General features: G+C 44.5%; 1 protein-coding gene across 1 annotated transcript in view; it reads left to right on the forward strand.

Annotated features, from left to right (window-relative positions):
- LOC111949707 (signal-induced proliferation-associated 1-like protein 3) overlaps positions 1–26509 on the forward strand; it is a 108951-nt gene extending 82442 nt beyond the window's left edge. The window contains 10 exon segments of the mRNA XM_070433986.1: positions 7687–7831; positions 16973–17086; positions 17189–17643; positions 18496–18723; positions 18857–19019; positions 19206–19389; positions 19723–19872; positions 20192–20318; positions 20864–20945; positions 21520–26509. Coding sequence (XP_070290087.1) covers positions 7687–7831; positions 16973–17086; positions 17189–17643; positions 18496–18723; positions 18857–19019; positions 19206–19389; positions 19723–19872; positions 20192–20318; positions 20864–20945; positions 21520–21663 — 1792 coding nt within the window. The 3' untranslated portion in view covers positions 21664–26509.
- The last annotated feature ends 81 nt before the right edge of the window (positions 26510–26590 follow it).

Raw genomic sequence — 26590 nt, forward strand, 5'->3', positions numbered from 1 at the left:
GTGGCTTTGTGTGTGTGGCGAGGTGGGTTAGTGGCTTTGTGTGTGTGGCGAGGTGGGTTAGTGGCTTTGTGTGTGTGGCGAGGTGGGTTAGTGGCTTTGTGTGTGTGTGTGTATCATTGAGGTCTCCATTTGTTTGTATTGGAGGAGAATGTCACTACTCCCTGTTCCCTGGCATTTCCTTTGTATGACACTTGACAGGCTTTTGGCGCTTGTTGCTTGGATTGGTAGCTAACTTGCTGCAGACCTGTGACTGATTTAGTTTCATGCTTTGAGAAGCTGACTGTCCATTTTCAAGTCATTGAGACATATATGAACACACTTGGATTATGACTTGATATTGTGTGGTTTTGTGTGCATGTGGTGATTTTAGTTACATCCTACCAAACCAGAGGAACATGTTTGAAATAAGCTCCACTGGGGAGCATAGCAACAACAAACTGGGAAATGTTCTTAAACGTGTGTGTGTTAGGGCTGTCGCCGACAAAAAGAGAGTCATCTGTTCTTTTGACCAATCGATGGGTAAAACATTTTAAACGTGTAATTTTCTATGTATAGACACACCCTATGCGTTTGAATAAAAAATTTGCGCTGAGCTTGTCTGATGCTTTAAGCACACTGGTTGATGAAGTAATTACGACAGACAAATGACTCGAGGGAGCACGATGGTCACGCTGTGTAAAAATAAAAACCCCGCTGTGTGACTGGCGCACGTTGTCTCTCTCCTCCCTGCTGCAGCGAAAAGGCAACACAGCTCAGCAAGTGTTTATTGCGCTGTCCATGCTGAAGCTGTAACATCATGTCAGCCATTTAGTTTCTTACAGTGTAAACGATAAGTAATACCAGTGTCTGTTCTGAGTTATTTTTTTAAAGCCTTTATTACAGCGTAGGTAGATTAAAAACAGACAAATTTGTGAAATTGCTTTATCCAACACTTTGCGATTGTGTGGGGCTTGGTGCTCATGGAATCAGTAGGCTACTAAACAAACACTCAAACAGGCAATAGAAGCAGGATCGGTCTTATTTCTGTATATGTATACAGTGCCTTCGGAAAGAATTCAGACCCCTTGACTGTTTCCACATTTTGCTACATTACAGCCTTATTTTAAAATTGAATAAATAAATACATCCTCAATCTACACACACTACCCCATAATGACAAAGCGAAAACAAGTTTTTATATATTTTTGCAAATTTATTTAAAAAAAATAAGGAACAGATACCTTATTTACATAAGTATTCAGACCCTTTGCTATGAGACTCAAAATTGAGCTCAGGTGCAAACTGTTTCCATTGATCATCCTTGATGTTTCTACAACTTGATTGGAGTCCACCTGTGGTAAATTCTATAGATTGGAAATTAATTGGAAAGGCACACACCTGTCTATTTAAGGTCCCACAGTTGACAGTGCATGTCAGAGCAAAAACCAAGCCATGAGGTCCAAGGAATTGTCCGTAGAGCTCCGAGACAGGATTGTGTTGAGTCACAGATCTGGGGAAGGGTACCAAAAAATGTCTGCAGCATTGACGGTCCCTAAGAACACAGTGGCCTCCATCATTCTTAAATTGAAGAAGTTTGGAACCACCAAGACTCTTCCTAGAGCTGGCCGCCTGTCCAAACTGAGCAATCGGGGGAGAAGGGTCTTCGTCAGGGAGGTGACCCAAGAACCCGATGGTCACTCTGACATGGCTCCAGAGTTCCTGTATGGAGATGGGAGAACCTTCCAAAAGGACAACCATCTCTGCAGCACCCCACCAATCAGGCCTTTATGGTAGAGTGGCCAGACGGAAGCCACTCCTCATTAAAAGGCACATGACAGCCTGCTTAGAGTTTGCCAAAAGTCACCTAAAGACTCTCAGACCATGCGAAACAAGATTCTCTGGTCTGATGAAACCAAGATTCAACTCTTTGGCCTGAATGCCAAGCGTCACATCTGGAGGAAACCTGGCACCATTCCTACGGTGAAGCATGGTGGTAGCAGCATCATGCTGTGGGGATGTTTTTCAGCACCAGGGACTGGGAGACTAGTCAGGATCGAGGCAAAATGGACGGAGCAAAGTACAGCGAGATCCTTGACGAAAACCTGCTCCAGAGCGCTCAGGACCTCAGACTGGGGCAAAGGTTCACCTTCCAACAGGACAACAACCCTAAGCACACAGCCAAGACAACGCAGGAGTGGCTTCGGGACAAGTCTCTGAATGTCCTTGAGTGGCCCAGCCAGAGCCCGGACTTGAACCCAATCGAACACCTCTGGAGAGACCTGAAAATAGCTGTGCAGCGACGCTCCCCATCCAACCTGCCAGAGCTAGAGGATCTGCACAGAAGAATGGGAGAAACTCCCCAAATATAGGTGTGCCAAGCTTGTATTGTCAGACCCAAGAAGACTCGAGGCTGTAATTGCTGCCAAAGGTGCTTCATCAAAGTACTTAGTAAAGGGTCTGAATACTTATGTAAATGTGATATTTAAACAAAACAAAAATGATATACATTTGCCAAAAAATCTAAACCTGTTTTTGCTTTGTCATTACAGTGTATTGTGTGTGGATTGATGAGGGTGGGAAAACTATTTAATCAATTTAAGAATAAGGTTGTAAAATAACAATGTGGAAAAGGTAAAGTGGTCTGAATACTTTCCGAATGCACTGTATGTATAATTTATAAAGCCAGTCACATTTAACAGTGAGGCTATGGCTTATAGACCGAATTAAGTTGGGGTTTCCTCTCTCCTCAATTTTCTTAGATAATTAAGGCACGGGCTGTTTCCTCGTCTTCTCACTCCGCTGCTGCCTCCGCCTCATTATTCTCAACACCAAGTTGCTGGTTAACTTTGCTATTATGCACATCGCAACATTTATTTATTTTTATTTCACCTTTATTTAACCAGGTAGGCTAGTTGAGAACAAGTTCTCATTTGCAACTGCGACCTGGCCAAGATAAAGCATAGCAGTGTGAACAGACAACACAGAGTTACACATGGAGTAAACAATAAACAAGTCAATAACATGGTAGAGAAAAAAAAGAGAATCTATATACAATGTGTGCAAAAGGCATGCGGAGGTAGGCAATAAATCGAATAATTACAATTTAGCAGATTAACACTGGAGTGATAAATCATCAGATGATCATGGGCAAGTAGAGATACTGGTGTGCAAAAGAGCAGAAAAGTAAATAAATAAAAGCAGTATGGGGGGGGTGAGGTAGGTAAATTGGGTGGGCTATATACCGATGGACTATGTACAGCTGCAGCGATCGGTTAGCTGCTCGGATAGCAGATGTTTAAAGTTGTTGAGGGAGATAAAAGTCTCCAGCTTCAGAGATTTTTGCAATTCACAGTCCAGTTCCAGTCACAGGCGGCAGAGAACTGGAAGGAAAGGCGTCCAAATGAGGTTTTGGCTTTAGGGATGATCAGTGAGATACACCTGCTGGAGCGCGTGCTACGGGTGGGTGTAGCCATCGTGACCAGTGAACTGAGATAAGGCGGCACTTTACATAGCATAGCCTTGTAGATGACCTGGAGCCAGTGGGTCTGACGACGAACATGTAGCGAGGGCCAGCCGACTAGGGCATACAGGTCGCAGTGGTGGGTCGTATAAGGTGCTTTAGTACACACGCGATGGCACTGTGATAAACTGCATCCAGTTGCTGAGTAGAGTATTGGAAGCAATTTTGTAGATGACATCGCGCGAAGTCGAGGATCGGTAGGATAGTCAGTTTTACTAGGGTAAGTTTTGCGGCTGTGAGTTGAAGGAGGCTTTGTTGCGAATAGAAGCCGGACTCTAGATTTGATTTTGGAATTGGAGATGTTTGATATGAGTCTGGAAGGAGAGTTTGCAGTCTAGCAGACACCTAGGTACTTATAGATGTACACATATTCTAGGTCGGAACCGTCCAGGGTGGTGATGCTAGTCGGCGTGCGGTGCAGGGCGCGATACGGTTGAAAGCATGCATTTGGTTTTACTGCGTTTAAAGCAGTTGGAGGCCACGGAAGGAGTGTTGTATGGCATTTGAAGCTCTGTTGGAGTTAGATAGCACAGTGTCCAAGGAAGGGCCAGAAGTATATCAGAATGGTGTCGTCTGCGTAGAGGTGGATCAGGAATCGCCCGCAGCAAGAGCCAACATCATTGATATATACAGAGAAAAGAGTCGGCCCGAGAATTGACCCTGTGGTACCCCCATAGAGACTGCCAGAGGACGGACAACCATGCCCTCCGATTTGACACACTGAACTCTGTCTGCAAAGTAGTTGGGAACCAGCAAGGCAGTCATTAGAAAAAACCGAGCTACTGAGTCTGGCGATAAGAATAGGTGATTGACAGAGTCGAAAGCCTTGGCAGGTCGATGAAGACGGCTGCACAGTACTGTTTTATCGATGCCGGTTATGATATCGTTTAGTACCTTGGCGTGGCTGAGGTGCACCCGTAACCGGCTCGAAACCGGATTGCAACCAGCGAGAGGTACGGTGGGATTCGAGGATGGTCAGTGATCTGTTTGTTGACTTGGTTTCGAAGACCTTAGATAGGCAGGGCAGGTGGATATAGGTCTGTAACAGTTTGGTCCAGGGTGTCTCCCCTTTGAAGAGGGGATGACCGCGGCAGCTTTCCAATCCTTGGGGATTCAGATGATACGAAGGAGAGGTTTAACAGGCTGGTAAAGGGGGTGCGACAATGGCGGCGGACAGTTTCAGATAGGGGGTCCAGATTGTCAAGCCCAGCTGATTTGTATGGGTCCAGGTTTCCAGCTCTTTCAGAACATCTGCTTCTGGATTTGGGTAAAGGAGGAAGCTGGGGAGGCTTGGGCGAGTAGCAGCGGGGGGGCGGGGGCTGTTGGCCAAGGTTGGAGTCGCAGGAGGAAGCATGGCCAGCCATTGAGAAATGCTTCGTTGAAGTCTTCGATTATCACGGATTTATCGTGGTGACCGTGTTACCTAGCCTCACGTGCAGGGGCAGCTGGGAGGAGGTGCTCTGTTCTCCATGGACTTTACAGTATCCCAGAACTTTTTGGAGTTAGAGCTACCTGCTGCAAATTTCTGCTTGAAAAAGCTGGCCTTTGTTTTCCTGACTGACTGCGTGTATTGGTTCCTGACTTCCCTGAACAGTTGCATATCGCGGGGGCTCTTCGATGCTATTGCAGTTCGCCACAGGATGTTTTTGTGCTGGTCGAGGGCAGTCAGGTCTGGAGTGAACCAAGGGCTATATCTGTTCTTAGTTCTGCATTTTTTGAACGGAGCATGCTTGTCTAATATGGTGAGGAAGTAACTTTTAAAGAATGCCCAGGCATCCTCAACTGACGGGATGAGGTCAATATCCWTCCAGGGTACCCGGGCCAGATCGATTAGGGAAAGGCGGCATTTAAACGGTGCACTGAAGATTGTTTCAGAACCGCGGACAGCAACCGCTGTCCAACGCGAGAGAAAGCACATTTGTTATAAAATTATATTAGACTTATTAGTATTACACCATTATTTTGCATAATATAACCATATACAAATTCAGTATCACGTCTTAGAATAGTGGTCGTCGAGTGGTCGATCTTCAAGGCATTCCTAGTCGATCACCAAACATTTCTGTAGAAAAGCCAATGATGCATTTGATTTTGTGTTGCGCTGTTGGCGGTAGGTGCACTTGATTCAGAAGCCCTGCACACTAGGTAAACAAAGTGTTCCAATTTTGAACTATTTCACTTGTCTGAAAAGACAATAATAAAAGTACCTGGCGGACTGGGAGATCTGTGGTTAAATCGAGTGCGCCTACTGTGCTAGCCTACAGAGCTTCCACGACCCCGGCCACAGCAAAGTTTGATACTAGCCGACGTAAGATTTAATAACTTTTAAAACCATAACCACAGAGAGACTGTCAAAGAATACAGGAAAGAGCTGCTGTTTTTATGAGTTAGTTAATGTTCAAGTTTTTATTCAACACTATTAGAAAACATAAAGCGCTCTTCTGTATTTCCACTCGTGCTGCAGCAGCAATGAAATGAGTAGAGACGTGTATCGATAGCCCTGCGTCTTTATTATTATTAGCAGAAGCTTGTCGTATCTATTTTAATATTGAGGAATTTTTCACTTTCTCTGGTCATAGGAATGCGGTGCGACTCGGGTTTAGCCATCAGATGGAAGACCGTGTCCCCTGCGTTGAGACTAATGCCATGTTCAAAACAGCTGGGAACTCAGAAATCTCAGAATTCAGTGTGTTCAAGACAACTGGGAACTTGGGGAAAAATCATTTTGAGCGGTCATCCAACTTTGATGTCTTTCTCAAGCTCTACCTTTCCCGACCTGAAGATCACTAACTTCATGATTTGACCTTGGTTTTTTCCCGAGTTTCCAATTGTCTTGAAAGCACCATGACCATCAGGTGCAAGTACCATCAGTCCAGTAAAATAAAAATAAAAAGCWAATTATTTCAATTTATGCACCGCATGGCCTTGCAAGTGCTACACCAACTGCTATATTTTGTTATTAAGCTTGAGTTTTGAAATATATTATGGTCTGAGAATAACAGTATTGGCAGGCCAGGCATATAGCCAATATGCTTTATTAGGCCTACTGCCCAAACCTCATTCCTACAGAACTGTTTTTATTAGGTTAATGTAAAAAAAAAAAAAATTAAGTCATGTTTAAAAAAGAATCTGAGCGGTACTTGACTCAGAAAAGGTTGGTGACCACTGTCTTAGTGATTGACTGTGCCATCCCTGTGGCCTCCGCAATGGATTAGTCCACTGAGACAGACGTGAATCACACAGGTGTTTTCTGCTCCTAAAAAAAAATACATATCAATCAGTCGACTAAATGGGGTCAGCCCTAGTGTGTGTGTGCTGTACACTTTTTTGTCTACCTGTATGTTCATCCGAGTTTGTGTGTAACCTTGCGTGCGGGTGCGTGAGTTAGGGCTGGGTGGTTTGGCCAAAATATCATATCCCAATATTGTAACATTTTTGGACCAGGCTTGGGCAGTATACCGTGTATTTTGAAGTACAGAGGGTGATTTTCTATTTTCATTTTATTCAACAACAACAACAAAATAATTGAGCCATTCACATGGTAACTTTGTTTACAAGGAGCATGTGGAGAAAACGTGTCGATAAACTGTTGAGAAGCACAGGAGAGGTGATCAAGTTATACTTCAAATTCACTACAAATGTTTGCCATCCAAATATCTTATAACCATAAGTTAACTTTTTAAGATGTGCCAAATATATTGTCTCCAGCTCAGGGCTCCAGCTATGCATTTGGTTAGCTTACTTGCTAGCTATAACGTTAGGTGTCTAGCTTGCAATATCAAGCTTCTTGGTTACAGCAAAGACGATCAATCCCCTTCTGGATCAAGTGGGAGTAGCCTTTTGAGAGAGTTCTATAACTTCATGACCTTGGTTGTCTGTCCTTGCATTTAGCTTATGCCTTGTTTGTATTTAGCTAACGTCCGCTATGGGAATTCGCTAGTACTCTGTTAACCTTTTTTTAGCATAAAAACATTATTTGCAGGAGGAGAGGGAGAGATGCCTCAAGTAGCAAACAGAGTAAACTATAAAACCATAAACTCGCTGGAGTGGTGTCTCACATTTAACAAACCAAACATTGAAATAACGCTGTAAAAGGCAAAGTAAAAACCCAAACCGGCCCGTGCATCAATAACGGTGTATAGTAAAATATTGTGTGTGTAAAATTTCTGTTCCTCTTATCTGTATAGGTACGGTTCAGCCCAGCGTCCCCTGCTGGCCTACGAACCTCATCTCAGTCTGGACATCACCTCTAGTGGAGAGTCCTCCTCGGGCTTCACGAGCCAGGAAAGCACTATGGAGCGCCTGCCAGACAGGACTAACAAACACACACATGTATGTAGACATACAGAACACCACACACACAAACACATATATATATATATATATATATAGCCTGGGTAACTCTATATGTTTGTGTGTGCTTATATATACATACCTACATCCAGTTTGACAGTCGGAAGTTTACATACACATAGCCAAATATTAAACTCAGTTTTTCACAATTCCTGAACATTTAATCCTGTAGAAAATTCCCGTTTTAGGTCAGTTTAGGATCACCACTTTATTTTAAGAATGTGAAATGTCAGAATATAGAATAGTGTAAGAGAGAGTGATTTATTTCATTTTTTATTTCTTTCATCACATTCCCAGTGGGTCAGAGTTTACATTAGAGGTCGACGATTTATATTTTTTCAATTACGAGTCGATTATTGGAGGACAAAAAGCCGATACCGTAATCGGCACTTTATTTTAAAAAAACATTTTTTTTAAAATATATTATAATATTATATATATCATAACCATCACACACATTTTGTAATAATGACAAGTTGCAACAATACTGAATGAACAATGAACACTTTTATTTTAACTTAATATAATAACATAAACACACACACCGCACCAGCTCGAAGTGACAATGATACTGAAGAGTCTGCTTAGGAGACAAATACTCTCAACTGTTTGAATAAAAATAGAGTTTAAGTTACCTGTGATGAATGTTGAAAACAAAAACTTAAACTTCTATATGCAGGAAATCCTATTTTAATATGGGCATGGTAAGAATTGACAACCAAAGTGCGAGTCATAATTCCATGACACTTCTAGCAAAATCTGAAAAGCGGTTCCTTCATTTATTCCATAGGATATTTTTTAGATCACTTAAAATAAGGTCTGTGTTTCGTGTAGGCTTACAGCACCGTGCCATTTTATAACTGTGTAGATATCATAGGACAAGGTACTCTGATCAATATTGGCTAAATATAAGCGAAGATAAAAAAAATTGTAGAGTGGATTTATGAAAATATGTTGACAAACGTTACCTTATCCTAGTGAGATTTACACGGGTATCAAAACGTCGAGGCGGTTTAAGCCTGACCTTATTTGAAGTAGATCAAGACATTCTCTATGAAAGACATGAACGGTAAAATAACGAAGGAACCCCTTTCAAATTCAGCCGCAAGTTATTAAAGGAATTATAACGCGTCGACTATTTCCTTCTAAACCATATACCTTTGACTAATCCGGAAACTATCACCTCGAAAACAAAACGTTTATTCCGTTCCGTATTTTATCTAACGGGTGGCATCCATGAGTCTAAATACTCCTGTTACATTGCACAACCTTCAATGTTGTCTGAATTACGTAAAATTCTGGCAAATTAGTTCGCAAAGAGCCAGGCGGCCAAACTGTTACATATACCCTGACTCTGCGTGCAATGAACGCAAGAGAAATGACAACATTTCACCTGGTTAATATTGCCTGCTAACCTGGATTTCTTTTAGCTAAATATGCAGGTTAAAAAATATATACTTGTGTATTGATTTTAAGAAAGGCATTGATGTTTATGGTTAAGTACACATTGGAGCAATGACAGTCATTGATTTTGTTTTTATAAGTAAGTTTAATGCTAGCTAGCAACTTACTTAGCTTACTGCATTCACTAACAGGCAGGCTCCTCGGAGTGCAATGTAATCAGGTGTTGAGCATTGGACTAGTTAACTGTAAGGTTGCAAGATTGGATCCCCCGAGCTGACAAGGTTAAAATCTGTCGTTCTGCCCCTGAACGAGGCAGAACGTTCCTAGGCCGTCATTGAAAATAAGAATGTGTTCTTAACTGACTTGCCTAGCTAAATAAAGATTAAATAAAGGTGTAAAAACATTTTTTTTTTACCGATTTCCGATTGTTATGAAAACTTGAAATCGGCCCCGATTTTAATCGGTCGACCTCTAGTTTACATACACTCAAATAGTATTTGGTAGCATTGCCTTTAAATTGTTTAACTTGGGTCAAATGTTTCGGGTAGCCTTCCACAAGCTTCCCACAAGAAGTTGGGTGGATTTTGACCCATTCCTCCTGACAGAGCTGGTGTAACTGAGTCAGGTTTGTAGGCCTCCTTGCTCGCAGACACTTTTTCAGTTCTGCCCACAAATTTTCTATAGGATTGAGGTCAGGGCTTTATGGGCACTCCAATACCTTGACTTTGTTGTCCTTAAGCTATTTTGCCACAACTTTGGAAGTATGCTTAGTCACATCTCCCGGGTGGCGCAGTGGTCTAGGGCACTGCATCGCAGTGCTAGCTGCGCCACCAGAGTCTCTGGGTTCGCGCCCAGGCTGGGCTGGGTTCGCGCCCAGGCTCTGTCGCAGCCGGCCGCAACCGGGAGATCCGTGGGGCGACGCACAATTGGCATAGCGTCGTCCGGGTTAGGGMGGGTTTGGCCGGTAGGGAGGGTTTGGCCGGTAGGGATATCCTTGTCTCAGTATGTAAAAATGTAATAAAATGTATGCACTCTACTGTAAGTCGCTCTGGATAAGAGCGTCTGCTCTTGGCCGGTAGGGATATCCTTGTCTCAGTATGTTAAAATGTATGCAATCTACTGTAAGTCGCTCTGGATAAGAGCGTCTGCTAAATGACTAAAAATGTAAAAATGTAAATGCTTGGGGTCATTGTCCATTTGGAAGACCCATTTGCGACCAACTGATGTCTCAAGACTGATGTCTTGAGAGGTTGCTTCAATATATCCACATAATTTTCCTTCCTCATGCCATCTATTTTGTGAAGTGCACCAGTCCCTCCTGCAGCAAAGCACCCCCACAACATGATGCTGCCACCCTCGTGCTTCACAGTTGGGATGGTGTTCTTTGGCTTGCAAGCCTCCCCCCTTTTCCTCCAAACATAATGATGGTCATTATGGCCAAACAGTTCTATTTTTGTTTCATCAGACCTGAGGACATTTCTACAAAAAGTGCAATCTTTGTCCCCATGTGCAGCTGCAAACTGTAGTCTGGCTTTTTTTATGGCGGTTTTGGAGCAGTGGCTTCTTCCTTGCTGAGTGGCCTTTCAGGTTGTGTCGATATGGGACTCGTTTTACGGTGGATATAGATACTTTTGTACTTGTTTCCTCCAGCATCTTCACAAGGTCCTTTGCTGTTGTTCTGGGATTGATTTGCACTTTTCACACCAAAGTACGTTCATCTCTAGGAGACAGAACGTGTCTCCTTCCTGAGCGGTATGACGGCTGCGTGGTCCCATGGTGTTTATACTTGCGTACTATCGTTTGTACAGATTAACGTGGTACCTTCACGCGTTTGGAAATTGCTCTCAAGGATGTACCAGACTTGTGGAGGTCTAAAAAAAAAAAATTGGAGGTCTTGGCTGATTTCTTTTGTTTTTCCCATGTCAAGCAAAGAGGCACTGAGTTTGAAGGTAGGTCTTGAAATACATCCATAGGTACACCTCCAATTGCCTCAGGCTAATTGACATCATTTATCAGAAGCTTCTAAAGCCATGACATAATTTTCTGGAATTTGGAATAATTACTTTTCATCCACAAAGTAATGTCCTAACCGACTTGCCAAAACTATAGTTTGTTAACAAGAAATTTGTGGAGTGGTTGAAAAACGAGTTTTAATGACTCCAACCTAAGTGTATGTAAACTTCCGACTTCAACTGTATGTATATGTGTATGTGTGTGTGTAACCTACTCATTCAAGGGTTTTTCTTTATTTTTACTTTTTTCCACATTGTAAAATAATAGTGAAGACATCAACAATATGAAATAACACAAAACGTCCCCTTTTCAGGACCCTGTCTTTCAAATAACTTCACAGATCTTCATTCTAAAGGGTTTAATCACTGTTTCCCATGCTTGTTCAATGAACCATAAACAATTGATAAACATGCACCTGTGGAACAGTCGTTAAGACACTAACAGCTTACAGACGGTAGGCAATTAAGGTCACAGTTATGAAAACTTAGGACACTAAAGAGGCCTTTCTACTGACTCTGAAAAACACCAAAAGAAAGATGCCCAGGGTCCCTGCTCATCTGCGTGAAAGTGCCTTAGGCATGCTGCAAGGAGGCATGAGGACTGCAGATGTGGTCAGGGCAATAAATTGCAATGTCTGTACTGTGAGACAGCGCTACAGGGAGACGGGACGGACAGCTGATCGTCCTTGCAGTGGCAGACCACGTGTAACAACACCTGCACAGGCTCAGTACATCCGAACATCACACCTGCGGGACAGGTACAGGATGGAAACAACTGCCCGAGTTACACCAGGAACACACAATCCCTCCATCAGTGCTCAGACTGTCTGCAATAGGCTGAGAGAGGTTGGACGGAGGGCTTGTAGGCCTGTTGTAAGGCAGGTCCTCACCAGACATCACTGGCAACAACGTCGCCTATGGGCACAAACCCACCGTCGCTGGACCGGCAAAAAGTGCTCTTCACTGACGAGTCGCAAACCAGGGGTGACGGTCGGATTCGCGTTTATCGTCGAAGGAATGAGCATTACACCGAGGCCTCAGTTTGTCTCAGTTGTTGAATCTTTTGGTCATACAAATATTTACACATGTTAAGTTTGAAAATAAACGCAGTTGACAGTGAGAGGATTTAGTTTTTTTTTTGCTGAGTGTATGTATTCATGTAGTAACCATAAATGTCAAATGGCACACTCTTGGCATTCTCTCAACCAGCGTCACCTACCAGCTTCACCTGGAATGCTTTTCCAAACTGTCTTGGAGTTCCCACATATGCTGAGAACTTGTTGGCTGCTTTTCCTTCACTCTGCGGTCCGACTCATCCCAAACCATTTCAATTTGGTTGAGGTTGGGGGATTGTGGCAGCCAGGTCATCTGATGCAGCACGACATCACTCTCCTTCTTGGTAAAATGGCCCTTACACAGCCTGGAGGTGTGTTGGGTCATTGTCCTGTTGAAAAACAAATGATAGTCCCACTAAGTGCAAACCAGATGGGATGGCGTATCACTCCAGAATGCTGTGGTAGCCATGCTGGTTAAGTGTGCCTTGAATTCTAAATAAATCACAGACAGTGTCACCAGCAACACATCGACCATGAAGGCCTGATTCACAGTGTCCTCTGAACAGTTGATGTTGAGATATGTCTGTTACTTGAACTCTGTGAAGCATTTATTTGGGCTGCAATTTCTGAGGATGGTAACTCTAATGAACTTATCCTCTGCAGCAGAGGTAACTCTGGGTCTTCCATTCAAATCAAATTCAATTTTATTTGTCACATGCGCCGAATACAACAGTGAAATGGTTACTTACAAGCCCTTAACCAACAATGCAGTTTTAAGAAAAATACCTCAAATTAAATAATTAAAGAACAGCAGTAAAATAACAAGAGCGAGGCTATGTACAGGGGGTACCGGTACAGAGTCAATGTGCGGGGACACTGGTTAGTTGAGGTAATATGTACATGTTGGTAGAGTTATTAGTGACTATGCATAGATAATGACAGAGTAGCAGTAGTCTGAGTAGCCATTTGATTATATGTTGAGGAGTCTTATGGCTTGGGGGTTAAAGCTGTTTAGGAGCATCTTGGACCAAGACTTGGTGCTCCGGTACCACTTGCCGTGCGGTAGCAAAGAGAACAGTCTATGACTAGGGTGGCTGGAGTCTTTGACAATTTTTGGGCTTTCCTCTGACTCCGCCTGGTATAGAGGTCCTGGATGGCAGGAAGCTTGGCCCCAGTGATGTACTGGGTCGTATGCACTACCCTCTGTAGTGCCTTGCGCTCAGAGGCCGAGCAGTTGCCATACCAGGCTGTGATTCAACCCGTCAGGATGCTCTCTGGTGCAGCTGTAGAACCTTTTGAGGATCTGAGGACCCATGCCAAATCTTCCTGAGGTGGAATAGGTTTTGTCGTGCCCTCTTCACAACTGTCTTGGTGTGCTTGGACAATGTTAGTTTGTTGAGGATGTGAACCAAGGAACTTGAAGCTTTCAACCTGCTCCACTACAGCCCTGTCGATGAGAATGGGGACGTGCTCGGTTCTCCTTTCCCTTTAGTCCACAATCCTCTCCTTTGTCTTGATCACGTTGAGGGAGAGGTTGTTGTCCTTGCACCACATGGTCAGTCTCATCGTTGTCGGTGATCAGGCCTACCACTGTTGTGTCATGGGTTAACTTTCTGATGGTGTTGGAGTCGTGCCTGACTGTGCAGTCATGAGTGAACAGGGAGTACAGGAGGGAACTGAGCACGCACCCCTGAGGGGCCCCTGTGTTGACGATCAGCGTGGCGGTTATGTTGTTACCTACCCTTACTACCTGGGGGCGGCCCGTCGAAGTCCAGGATCCAATTGCAGGGGAAGGTGTTTAGTCCCAGGGTCCTTAGCTTAGTGATGCGCTTTGAGGGCACTATGGTGTTGAACGCTGAGCTGTACTCAATGAAGAGCGTTCTCACTTAGGTGTTCCTTTTGTCCAGATGGGAAAGGGCAGTGTTGAGTGCAATAGAGATTGCATCATCTGTGGATCTGTTGGGGTGGTATGCAAATTATAGTGGGTTTAGGGTTTCTGGGATAATGGTGTTGATGTAAGCCATGACCAGCCTTTCAAAGCATTTCATGGCTACAAACGTGAGTGCTACGGTCGGTAGTCATTTAGCCAGGTTACCTTAGTGTTCTTGGGCACAGGGACTATGGTGGTCTGCTTGAAACAACATGTTGGTATTACAGACTCAGACAGGGAGAGGTTGAAAATGTCAGTGAAGACACTTGCCAGTTGGTCAGCGCATGCTCGAAGTACACGTCCGTGGTAATTCCGTCTGCCCTCGCGGTCTTGTGAATATTGACCTGCTTATAGGTCTTACTCAAATCGACTGCGGAGAGCGTGATCACACAGTCGTCCGGAACAGCTATGCTTCTCATGCATGTTTCAGTGTTACTTGCCTCAAAGCCTCGTGGCGGTCCTAATGAGAGCCAGTTTCATCTAGCACATGAATAAAACTTTCTTGAAATTGTCACGAAAAACAACGGATTGGCTCAAACGCATTAAGAAGAAGAAGAAAATCCACAAATTAACTTTTAAGAAAGCAAACCTGTTAATTGAAATGCGTTCCAGGTGACTACCTCATGGAACTGGTTGAGAGAATGCCAAGAGTGCGCAAAGCTGTTATGAAGCAAAGGGTGGCTACTTGAAGAATCTAAAATATACTTTGTTTGATTTAACACTTTTTTGGTTACAATTGATTCCATATGTGTTATTACTATGTTGATGTCTTCACTATTATTCTACAATGTAGAAATTAGAAAATTTAGAAAAGCGTTGAATGCGTATGTGTCCAAACTTCTGACTGGTAGTACATACACATATACAGTTGAAGTTGGAAGTTACACTTAGGTTGGTGGTCATTACAACTTGCTTTTCAACCACTCCACAAATTTCTTGGTTAACAAACTATAGTTTTTTCGCAAGTCGGTTAGGACATCTACTTTGTGGAGACACAAGTAATTTTTCCAAACAATTGTTTACGACAGATTATTTCACTTAATAATTCACTGTTCACAATTCCGGTGGGTCAGAAGTTTACATACACTAAGTTGACTGTGCTTTAAACAGCTTGGAAAGTTCCAGAAAATAATTATGTCATGGCTTAAGAAGCTCTGATTGCTAATTGACAATCATTTGAGATGTACCTGTGATGTATTTTCAAGGCCTACCTTCAAACTCAGTACTCTTTGCTTGAAATCATGGGAATCAAAAGAAATCAGCCAAGACCACAGAAAAAAATGTAGACTCCACAAGTCTGGTTTCCATTGGGAGCCAATTTCAAATGCCTGAAGGTACCCGACGTTCATCTTTCAAACAATAGTACGCAAGTATAAACACCATGGGACCACGCAGCCGTCATACCGCTCAGGGAAGGAGACTCGTTCTGTCTCCTAGAGATGAACGTATTTGGGTGCGAAAAGTGCAAATCAATCCCAGAACAACAGCAAGGACCTTGTGAAGATGCTGGTGGAAACAGGTACAAAAGTATCTATATCCACAGTAAAATGAGTCCTATATCGACACACCTGAAAGGCCACCCGGCAAGGAAGAAGCCACTGCTCCAAAACCGCCATAAAAAAGCCAGACTACAGTTTGCAACTGCACATGGGGACAAAGATCGTCTTTTTTGGAGAAATGTCCTCTGTCTGATGAAACAAAAATGAATGGTTTGGCCATATGCCATCGTTATGTTTGGAGGATAAAGGAGAGGATCGCAAGCTGAAGAAACAACCATCCAAACTGTGAAGCACGGGGTGGCAGCATAATGTTGTGGGGGTGCTTTGCTGCAGGAGGGCCTGGTGCACTTCACAAAATAGATGGCATCATGAGGAAAGAAAATTATGTGGATATATTGAAGCAACATCTCATGACATCAGTCAGGAAGTTAAAGCTTGGTTGCAATGGGTCTTCCAAATGGACAATGACCCCAAGCATACTTCCAAAGTTGTGGCAAAATGGCTTAAGGACAACAAAGTCAAGGTATTAGAGGGGCTATAAAGCCCTGACCTCAATCCTATAGAAACTTTATGGGCAGAACTGAAAAAGGGTGTGCGAGCAAGGAGGCCTACAAACCTGACTTAGTTACACCAGCTCTGTCAGGAGGAATGGGCCACAATTCACCCAACTTATTGTGGGAAGCTTGTGGAAGGCTACCCGAAATGTTTGACCCAAGTTAAACAATTTAAAGGCAATGGTACCAAATACTAATTGAGTGTATGTAAACTTTTGACCCACTGGGAATGTGATGAAAGAAATAAAAGCTGAAATAAATCATTCTCTACCATTTATTCTGACATTTCACATTCTTAAAATAAAGTGGTGATCCTAACTGACCTAAGACAGGGAATTTTTACAGGGATTAAAATGTCAGGAAGTTTGAAAAAACAGAGTTTAAATGTATTTGGCTAAGGTGTATGTAAACTTCCGACTTCAACTGTACATATGCGTACACACAGAAATAAAGAGTCCGGATTAAAGACAGTCAATTGGAGTGGCTCCAAATCGAACTGAGTTCTACATCCATCTCCATCACCAGAAAAGGGCCTTGAATTCTGACTTCCTCAATACACTGTTTATTACCAGTGACCAGACACACGTATATGGCCTACATACCACACCTGTCACTACATTAGGCCTGTAATGTGTAATGGTGTGTGTGTGTGTTTTCTGCCCAGAGCCCCTATGGCATGTCCCAGTATCATCATCTCGGGGGCCAGGAAGAGGAGGGGGGCAGAGGAAACCCACCCGACAGGACGTCCCAGGGAAAGACTCCCCCAACAGACACTCAAAGGTCAGATATAACTGTCCTCTTTCATTTAGAGACATTTTCTGCCTGTTGCTTTTCTGTGTATCTACCGTCTCTTTCTCTCTCACCTCATCCCGCTCTCTGTAGGGTGAGACCCAGTACTCCAGCCACTCCAGCAGTAACACTCTCTCCAGTAACGCGTCCAGCAGCCACAGTGACGAGCGCTGGTTCGACGGGGCCGGGGGGGAGAGAGGAGGCCCGGGGGGGTCCGGGGGTTGCCTAGGCGACCTGGCTGAACCTGACCCCGACCCCCTCAGTAAGGGCGGATCCAGCGACAGCGGCATCGACGCCCCCACCCTCTACAACACCAAGCCCGGCGGTCGCCACGGAAACCAGTCCAGCCAATCACAGAAGCCCCTGCACTGTTCAGCGACCTATAATAGCGGGCTGCAGGACGTCTCTGGGGTGAGGGGCGACGGAGTCGAGGAGCGGAGACTAGAGTCGTCACCTGTATTACCTGCCAATCAGAACAAAGGATACCGCACGCGTACCTTCCCTCCTCCTGGATCCAACGTGGAGAAGCCAGACTCATTTAAACCCAGGTACAAGAGAGACACACTGCTTATACACTCCAATGCAGGTTAGCTTTTAGTAGTGATAAGAGAGTGGAAGTGGGGAGGACAAAGAACTGTATGTTTTGTCCACACAGGCATCCCACCCCTCATACTGAACGTACCGAAACACATCAGTGTGTAATATGGGCCAGATGTACCACCCTTGCCCTACATACACATAGGCCAACATATTTAGAGTTCAGATACTCTTAGAGGGGGATTAAAGGATTGGGGGTTTAGACCCCCAGTTCCATCAGTTTATACCCAGTCACTTCAAGGGAACAGGACAGCACACTGGCACTCTGACACACAGAGGCACCCATCACACGGTGGGACACAGCAAATAACGTACGGGTATGTAGTCTAAACTGTGGTACAGGAGCTTAGGAAATGGGGGATAGAGACGTGCGAGTGTTAAGATGGATGGATGGGTGGAGGTGATGGTGGGTTGGATGGACATGTTGCAGATGAATGGTTGCTCGAGTGGATGGTTTGCTGGATGTATGTCCAGAGAAAGCCATGATAGCTGGTCAGGGAATATTCACAGATGTTGCTGCTGGTTGCTTGGCATGTTGGTTAAAGTGGCTTTTGGTGGAAATGGGTCAGGAGGAAAAGGGGATTTGAGATGTGAATTCCACCAGCAGCTGTTCTGCCATGACGTGTGGTTTGTTGTGTCTGTTATGTATCTCACCCTGAATGGATCCATCAACTCAAGCACATCTCTAAACCTGTGCATCATTTATATTGACTTTGTTATGCATGTAGACGGCTAGATAGATCGATGGATTTGAGCGTGTGTTTCTCTGTACGTTAATGCTGTGCGTCTGTGTGTCGTCACAGGGCCTGCTATACACCCCAGGGTTACAAGACCCCTGCAGCAGAGAAATCACGGCCGGTCCGAGCCGCCACAGTCACGCCTAACTCTGCTCTAATCAGCTCCACCCCTCTCTCCAGCTCCGCCCCCAAGGCCTTATGCAGCAAGAACAGGCTGGGCCCCTGGCAACCAGATGACAACGCCCCCTCCCCTTCAAACATACCCACTACCTACTGCTCTGACAGCAGCAAGAAGTAAGTGTGTGTGTGCACTAGTTTTCTACACCACCAACACAAAAGTCAAGCATCACGCCACTGTGTTAAGCCATGCTCGGTGTGATAAGTTGTTGCTGTATTTAACCTATATTCCTGCTTTGTGTGTGTTCAGGCAGGTGGACGTGAATTCTAAGAACGTGTTCGGACAGCCCCGTCTCAGAGCGTCGCTAAGGGACCTGCGGTCTCCACGGAGATCCCACAAGAGCACCGTCGAAGACGACCTGAAGAAACTCATCATCATGGACAGCCCTGGCGAGATACCACAAAGAGACATGGTGAGGGACACACACAGTACACACACACACATGAACACACACAGTACATGTACACACACACACACACATGCCCACGCACATACATTACACAACACACTATTTTACACATACACACCCCAAACCTTACCACTTGCTCACACACAAACATACTACCCCACAACTAACCTCCCTCTCTTCTCTTTTAAGTCTCCTCGGCGCACTCTTCAGCGCACGTTCTCAGACGAGTCTCTGTGCAGCGGGCGCAGGGATGCCAGCTATGCCAGCACTGCCCCCCTGTTTGACCAGGGCACTCCCAGCGACCTGCTGTTCACCTGCACCCTGCCCACCCGGCGCCACGCACACTCTGCCAGCCACATGCCCAACAAGAAGGGTGAGTGGGGCCACAGCTTGATGTTACCTTCTCACTTCATTGTATCCGTACCTAATTATGGTATGTCAAGAAGGCACAGAGCTCAGTTATAGTTATACAAGGACTCATTTATGTGCTACTTTTAAAGGAATAGTCCACTCAAAAACGATCTTTTGGCGTTTCTTTAACTAGTCCACTTTTTATACTGTCTCAAAATGTTTTGCATGTCAGCCGTCACGTTTTCAAGATGCATGGCTTTCAAGAAGCAAAGTTTATCATGCGACGTCGTCATGAATGCTAATCTGCTAAGTCTTTAGTTAATTTGAACTCCTTGCCCTCCTCCTGGCTGGCCAGTCCCTATGTCTGCGTCGGAGCTGTCTCTGAAAGAGGTGAGGGATAAGGTTCCCCCGCTGAGGAGGCTGGACCCGGGGCTCATACCCCTGCCTGACACTGCCTGTGGCCTGGAGTGGGCCAGCCTGGTCAACGCTGCCAAGGCCTACGAGGGTGAGTGTGAGTATTCTGTGTGTGTGTGTGTGTGTGTGTTCAGATATCTGGTCCCCTGCCCACCACAAACTCTCACAGCAGCTCCAGCGGGCAGGGACCTACTGAGACATGATCCTGGGCCTCCGTTACAGCCCTAGCCCAGCTGGGCTGCTCCTTGACGGGCTTGATTGTGTGAAATGTCCCTTGAGACCTTTGTAAAAGCTGATTGCGAAGATGGGGGGGGGGGGGGGGGGGGGGGGGGGGGGGGGGGGGGGGGGGGTTGATTGGTAGCTGATTGCGAAGGGGGAAATGCAGCGTTGTAACTGTGTGTGTGTTACAGTGCAAAGGGCAGTGTCTCTATTCTCGCTCACCGAGCCTCAAGTTGGGGTTCCAGACATGCGGCCGATCATCAGTCCAGTCCAGTTCCAAACACCTCAGACTCCACGCTCTACCCCCACCTTCAGCGGGTAAGTCTCTGATTCACACACCAGCTCAAACAATCACGGTCCGTAGCCACCAGACGCACAATGTAAGATCATGGCGGTTACAGCAAATGGGGATTGTTTAGTCTATTTGACACTGATACTCCAAATCCTAAATAAAAATATTTGAGTGTATAAAAGCACTGCCTACACTTGGACTTCCCATTTTCCTTTTGTCAGGTCAACCTCACCTGTCACATGTAGAGAGCTGTACTGGCAGTGCCATCCTGTGGTTAGCTGTGGTAATTACACATGGATCAAACAAGTTACCAAGGATCTCTGAACACCTGCTGTAGTGAACAAACAGTGGAGTGTTTGAGTTAAAGCAGTCTGGCCTGTTCAGCTTGTGTTGTCTCAGGGCATGACTACAACCAGCCTGTCACTGAAACTGCCTCTTGTTTACCAAACTAACACGTTGTACGGTCCTCACAAACTCTGTTGTTCTGTTGAACACACCTGTTAAACCCGTCTGCCCTACCTGCTACTTAACCCATTAGACAGTGTGAGTTAATGTCTTTGTGTGTTTTCAGGGATGAGGTACCCAACGACCTTTCGGGACGGCTGTACAGCCTAGAGGTGATGCTGAAGCGGCTCAACACTGACCTGGAGAAGGTACTGTTTACACCAGAGAGACATTTAGACTCTATGCTAATTTAAATGGCTGTACCACTGGCACAGCAAGAATTGAAACTGGTAATAAATAAACGGCCTCCCGAGTGGCGCAGCGGTCTAAGGCGTTACTACAGACCCGGGTTCATTCCCGGGCTGTGCCACAAACCGGCCGTGGCCAGGAGTCCCATAGGACGGCGCACAATTGGACCAGCGTCGTCCTAGTTAGGGGAGGGTTTGGCCGGGGTGGCTTTACTTGGCTCGTCGAACTCTAGCGACTTCTTGTGGCGGGCTGGGTGCCTGCAGGCTGACCCCGGTTGCCAGTTGAACCGCATTTCCTCCGACACATTGGTGCGGGCGGGGTGTTAAGGAGCGCGGTTAGGTTGGATCATGTTTTCGGGGGACGCATGACTCCACCTTCGCCTTTCCCGAGCCCGTTGGGGAGTTGCAGCGATGAGACAAGATCGAAATTGGGGAGAGAAAAAAAATACCAATGCAAAAAAGATCAAGATAATTAACACTTTTTTCCCTTTCTCTTTCTGTCTCTCCCCGCATTCGCTCCCGCTCTGTCCCTCAGGAGAAGGAGGACAAAGTGCACCTGTTGGCTGAGATGGCTAACCTGCGGCAGAATAACCAGCGGCTCCAGGAAGAGAGCCACTCGGCCAGCGAGCAGCTCCGCAAGTTCAGCCTGCTCTTCACCGACCCCCCGCAGAGGAAGTGAGCTCACACGAACACAGGAAGTGACCTCGGAGAGAGAGTGCGAGAGCATCCGCAGAGAGAACTTGTGACCTAAGCCAGAGAACGATGGAGAGGAGGGAAGAGGTTATGATAAAGGTGATTTTAGTGGAAAGACAGTCACAGTGAGTTTCATGCTGTTGGGATTGAGTGGGGAATGGATTTGTTAGTGGGTCTGGTTAGGCACTGTGGAATACATGGGCAATAGAAAATAGAAGTTAGTGTGTGAAGTGATGTACAAGAAAATAAGAGAGGGAAAGAACGCCCCCCCCTACATTCTCACGTTCTATCCCTCGCCTGCTGCTTCTGTCACATTCCAACCACACCATCTCCCTCCTGCCTCTCCTAGAGGGGTAGGATGGTAGGGGAGAAGAGGAGCACTACCTCTCCACCACTGACCTGCTCTGGGGAGAGAGACCTGTCGTTATGCCGCCACCCTCTCTGTGGTGCACCACCCACAACCAGAAACCCTGCCTCGCTCTGGGCTGGGCGGACACAGGGACTGCAGAGAACCAATGGATCCCCGTTGGCTCATCTGAAACCGAATTGCCTAGACAGAAGAGCCTGCAAGTAGACACGCCTATTATTTTTTTTACTCTAAAAGAGTCCCAACACAGCACAAGCTGACTCCCTCAGCCTGTGCACCCAGAGTGAATCCCTCTGTCCCTGCTTGTAGGTTTTTATTTTTGTACACACCTGCGTCAGTAAAAGCCAATAAAGAGGAGAGATGTTATGAACTGTAGAACACTAGATCACCCAGAGAGGCCTAATACTGTTCCTGAAGCAAATCAGCCAAAAACAAACACGAGCTCTGGCTCAAAAAAAAGTACTCCAACTCCCAGAATGCTCTGGGAGACGTGTGTTTATAAAAGATGTGGTACTGTACTTTTGCCCGTGTGGTTCAACATATAGCTTGAACACATGCATATTGTACTGATACGCTTTGTTGAGTGTGTGTGATAGGCTGGCACGGGCATTTCAGTCATGAGCAAGCTGTATTATGACAGCTATGCTAGTGAGATGAGACATCTTGTTCGTTCATAGACAGTATATAGTGTCATAAACTCAATGATAGTATCTCAATCTCGTTTTTTTTTGGCTAACGGTCAATGTTAAAGGTATTTACAAATATCTAAGCAGTTTTTTTTTACATATGTAGAATTATCATATTTAGTGGTTTCTGTTTTGTTTACCAACTGCTAGTACACACATCTGTGTGCATTTAGAAAATACATAGAAATGATCTCTTAAACACTGTAGCACCTGTGTCATGGTACAATAGCTGTGTGTGTGTGTGTGTGCGTGCTAGAATGAAGGGGTATTATACATACGTTTTGCTAACAGTCCTCGTGTCTGCAGAATCAAACTGAACAATTTATACACAACTGTGAGACCTAGCTAAATAACTTAAGTAACTTTTCTTGTGGTGATGGGTCTGTGAAACGTGGCCATTTCAAAAACAAAGAAATGTCCATCCGACAGGAATACACTAAACTAAATCAACACACAAACGTTCTCCTAACTAGCTCGGTTATATTCTCTATAGAAACTATTTTTCTTACCGATGTGTATCTTTGTGTCCATTGTTTGTTATGAATGTGGGATAAATGGAGGGGAGCGCGGAGCTGGCAAAACCAACGGTGTGGGTTCCAATTCTCGTTTGGGCCACATCCATTCACTAAAATTATGAAACTGTCTCCTGAAGGACCATATTTCTATTTTCGTTCCATTTAAATGTAACCCCCTAGCACAGTTAAGTCGTCGTAGAACCCCTTTTCAGGAACCCCCTGCCCTGCCTCAACTAGAATCCTGTCTTCCCTTCACTACTCTCAGGACCCTTCACAGACATCCTCTTTTACGGACTGTACTATTTATTTGTATTTATTGTTTTGTGTGTGGACATGTACCTATATGGTGTAAACCCTTTGTGACTGGATCGGTGGACATTCACATGCATATGGCACAAAAACACAAACATACGAAACAAACTACACAACCCTGCCCTCACTCTTTCAAAAGCATCTGTACATTTACGAGAGACATTACGTTTAGATAAGAGCAACATATACAGTACATTGGGAAAGTGTTCAGACCTCTTTACTTTTTCCACATTTTGTTATGTTACAGCCTTGCTCTAAAATGTATTTAATAATTTTTTCCACTCATCAATCTACACACAATACCCCATAATGACAAAGCGAGAACAGGTTTTACAAATTGTTGCAAATTTATTTACTTAAGTATTCAGACCCTTTGCTATGAGACTTAATTCAGCTCGGGTGCATCCTGTTTTCATTGATCATCCTTGAGATGTTTCTACAACTTGATTGGAGTCCACCTGTGGTAAATTCAATTGATTGGACATGATTTGGAAAGGCACACACCTGTCCACAGTTGACAGTGCATGTCAGAGAATAAACCAAGCCATGAGGTTAAAGGAATTGTCCGTAGAGCTCCGAGACAGGATTATGTTGAGGCACAGATCTGGGGAAGGTACCAAAATATTTCTGCAGCATTGAAGGTCCCCAAGAACACAGTGGCCTCCATCATTCTTAAATAGAAGAAGTTTGGAACCACCAAGACTCTTCCTAGAGCTGGCTGCAAAGCCAAACTGAGCAATCGGGGGAGAAGGGCCTTGGTCAGGGAGGTGACCAAGAACCCGATGGTCACTGACATGGCTCCAGAGTTCCTGTATGGAGATGGGAGAATCTTCCAGAAGGACAACCATCTCTGCAGCACTCCACCAATCAGGCCTTTATGGTAGAGTGGCCAGACGGGAGCCACTTCTCAGTAAAAGGCACATGACAGCCTGGCACCATCCCTACGGTGAAGCATGGTGGTGGCAGCAGCATGCTGTGGATATGTTTTTCAGCAGCAGGGAGACTCGTCAGGATAGAGAGAAAGATGAACGGAGCAAAGAACAGCGAGATCTTTAAAAACCTGCTCCAGAGCCAGGACTTTGAACCCCACTCAAACATCTCGACTGACCTGAAAATAGCTGTGCAGCGACGCTCCCCATCCAACCTGACAGAGTTTGAGAGGATCTGCAGAGAAGAATGGGAGTAACTCCTCAAATACAGGTGTGCAAAGCTTGTAGCGTCATTCCCAAGAAGACTTGAGGTAGTAATCGCTGCCAAAGGTGCTTCAACAAAGTACTGAGTAAAGGGTCTGAATACTTATGCAAATGTGATATTTTTTTATAAATGTGAAAAATGTGGGGGTATTGTGTGTAGAGTCATGAGAGGATAAAACAATTGACTCCATCTTAGAATAAGGCTGTAACGTAACAAAGTGGAAAAAGTCAAGGGGTCTGAATACTTTCCGAATGCAGTGTACAGACATCTGTCTCCATTTCTCTGTGTACTGTAAGCTGCCTCATCCTCCTCCAGCCAGTTATATCATCTTGGACATACCAAGAGCAACTCAAACAACCATACACACTCATGTTATCACTGAAGCTCAGCAAATGTGCTGTGATGTTGATATCTGCAATGTCTTAATCTTTATTTAGTTTATTTGTGTGTGGAGGGGTATGGGTGTTTTTAAGGATTTAGTTTGGCTGTATTTGATTTCAAGAAAACTGTAGTTATATACAGTACCAGTCAAACATTTGGACATTCAAGGGTTTTTCTTTATTTTTGCTATTTTCTACATTGTAGAATAATAGTGAAGACATCAAAACTATGAAATGACACATGGAATCATGTAGTAACCAAAAAAGTGTTAGACATATCAAAATATATTTTATATGCGAGATTCTTCAAAGTAGCCACCTTTTGCCTTGATGACAGCTTTGCATCCATCAACCAGCTTCATGAGGTAGTCACCTGGAATGCTTTTCCTTCACTCTGCAGTCCAACTCATCCCAAACCATCTCAATTGGGTTGAGGTCAGGTTATTGTGGAGGCCAGGTCATCTGATGCAGCACTCCATCTCTCTCCTTCTTGGTCAAATAGCCCTTACACAGCCTGGAGGTGTGTTGGGTCATTGTCCTGTTGAAAAACAAATGATAGTACCACTAAGTGCAAACCAGATGGGATGGCGTATCGCTACAGAATGCTGTTTTTTTTTTTTTATCGCTACAGATTTCTTGTGTTTTTTGGCCCAAGCAAGTCTCTTCTTATTATTGGTGTCCTTTAGTAGTGGTTTCTTTGCAGCAATTTGACCATGAATGCATGATTCACGCAGTCTCCTCAAACCGTTGATGTTGATGTGTTTTACTTGAAATCTGTGAGGTACAATCTGAGGTGCAGTTAATTGACGATTTATGAGGTGCAGTTAACTCTAATGAACTTATCTGTGGCGGTCCTCATGAGAGCCAGTTTCATCATAGCGCTTGATGGTTTTTGCGACTCCACTTGAAGAAACTTTAGAAGTTCTTGAAATGTTCTGAATTGACTGACCTTCATGTCTTAAAGTAATGATGGACTGTCGTTTCTTTTTGCTTATTTGAGCTGTTCTTGCCATAATATGAACTTGGTCTTTTACCAAATAGGGCTATCTTCTGTATACCCCCTTACCTTGTCACAACACAACTGATTGTCTGAAACGCATTAAGAAGGAAATAAATTCCACAAATTAACTTTTAACAAGGCACACCTGTTAATTGAAATGCATTCCAGGAGATTATTTCATTGTTTTGTTGTCTCCACTATTATTCTACAATGTAGAAAATAGTAAAAATAAAGAAAACCCTTGAATGAGTAGGTGTGTCCAAACTTGTACTGTACATGTTGAACATAGCTCGGTGCATCAATGTTGCATGTGCACAAATCACAAATGGTAACATCGAAACTTGGTAAATGGATCAATTGTATGAATCTTTTCTTTTTAGATGTCTAATTTATTTTTGGAACATATTGGCCACTTTTGCGACATGACAAATAGTGAAATTAAGAGGGTACTTAATTTAC

This window comes from Salvelinus sp. IW2-2015, linkage group LG22, assembly GCF_002910315.2.
Source record: "Salvelinus sp. IW2-2015 linkage group LG22, ASM291031v2, whole genome shotgun sequence".
In the NCBI taxonomy this organism is placed as follows: Eukaryota; Metazoa; Chordata; class Actinopteri; order Salmoniformes; family Salmonidae; genus Salvelinus; species Salvelinus sp. IW2-2015.